The 1,389-nt window shown below is 40.1% G+C and overlaps 1 protein-coding gene across 1 annotated transcript; it reads left to right on the forward strand.

Moving 5' to 3' along the window:
• Positions 1–6: 6 nt before the first annotated feature.
• Positions 7–760, forward strand: LOC102200550 (serine protease 27-like). The gene is made up of 2 exons (XM_005753080.1): positions 7–88; positions 286–760. Exons 1-2 carry the CDS (start codon positions 44–46, stop codon positions 541–543), a joined length of 303 nt encoding a protein of 100 aa, XP_005753137.1. The 5' UTR covers positions 7–43; the 3' UTR covers positions 544–760.
• The last annotated feature ends 629 nt before the right edge of the window (positions 761–1,389 follow it).

Below are 1,389 nucleotides of genomic sequence, written 5' to 3' on the forward strand. Positions count from 1 at the left end.
GTACCAAACAGACCCGAAGGAGCAGGTGGACATCTTGTATGACATGATCTGTGCTGGATACCAGGAGGGCGGCAAGGACTCCTGCCAGGTACTGTTGGATCAGCTGTTTGTGCTGTGTTTACATTAACAAAACAAGAAGTGGCATTAAAAATATTTTGGATTACCTCGTTTTTCTTTTTTTTTCCTGTAGTCAGCTAATCTCTGATTTGAGCAATCTTCTGTTTAAGCACTACTGAATTAATCTTTTGGATCCCCCCCCCTCTCTCTCTCTCTCTCTCTTCTCAGGGTGATTCAGGAGGACCTCTTGTTTGTCAGATGGTAAACGGGTCCTGGGTTCAGGCTGGGGTGGTGAGTTTTGGAACTGGCTGTGCTAACGCAAACAGGCCAGGTGTGTATACCAAGCTGACCAGCTACTCAGATTTCATTAGAAGCACAATACCAGAGATTCAACTCTATGGCCATGCTAATCAAAACAAGTGTGCAGGGGCTCTTGTTGTGTTGTTCAGCTGTGTGATCGCTCTAGTGATGGTACTTCAGAAATAAGACTCTGAAAGATGTAAAGCAATCGGAATTCGCAAAACTGATTGTAACGAGTATAGGTGGTTCAGATTATTCACAATCACAATATTTTACTTTGTATCTAACATGCAAATGATGACAAACTGATTTCTTCTATATGCTGAGGTTGTATTTTAAATCAAGTGAGTAAACATTATCTTTTGTACTTGAAATAAATTGTGGATTTGATACCTGAAGCCAACTTGGTGCTCTCTTCATCTTTGTGTTTGCATCAGTTTATACAGTCACTGGCTAAGGTTGGGCGACATGTAAAAATTTTCCAACTGACAATCGTCAGTCCAATAACCAACGACTGCCTGGTATATGTCCATACTTTTTGATGGGTGGAGCAATGTAATCATGGACTGATATGCGCATTTAGAACACAGAATTACGGATGAACTACTTGCCAAATTGCACACTGGAGGAGAAGGCACAGATAGAAATGGACTGTTACCTCAGCGAGGACGTTGTAGATGGAGAAAACGATCTACTGACTTAGTAGAAAATGCATGAAAAACATTTCATCCATTGATGTCACACATGGCATGGAAATATCTGTGTATACCAGCCACAAGTACACCTTCAGAACGTGTCTTCAGCACCGCTGGTAATATTGTAAACCATCTGTGCACACTGCTAAAACCTGATAAGGTAAACATGATGGTTTTCCTGTCAAAGAATTTCTAAGTTTTGTTTGAAGGGAATGTTTGAGCTTCTTTTCTTGTTTGTTTCAGTGTTAATATAGCTACTTTTTGGATTATTTATTTGAAATTTGCCAGATCGCACAAAGGACTTAACAACAGAGATTTTCTTTTTATGTTTGCTGGA

Source organism: Pundamilia nyererei, unplaced genomic scaffold (assembly GCF_000239375.1).
Source record: "Pundamilia nyererei isolate P.nyererei 1_Seehausen unplaced genomic scaffold, PunNye1.0 scaffold00400, whole genome shotgun sequence".
Lineage (NCBI taxonomy): Eukaryota > Metazoa > Chordata > Actinopteri > Cichliformes > Cichlidae > Pundamilia > Pundamilia nyererei.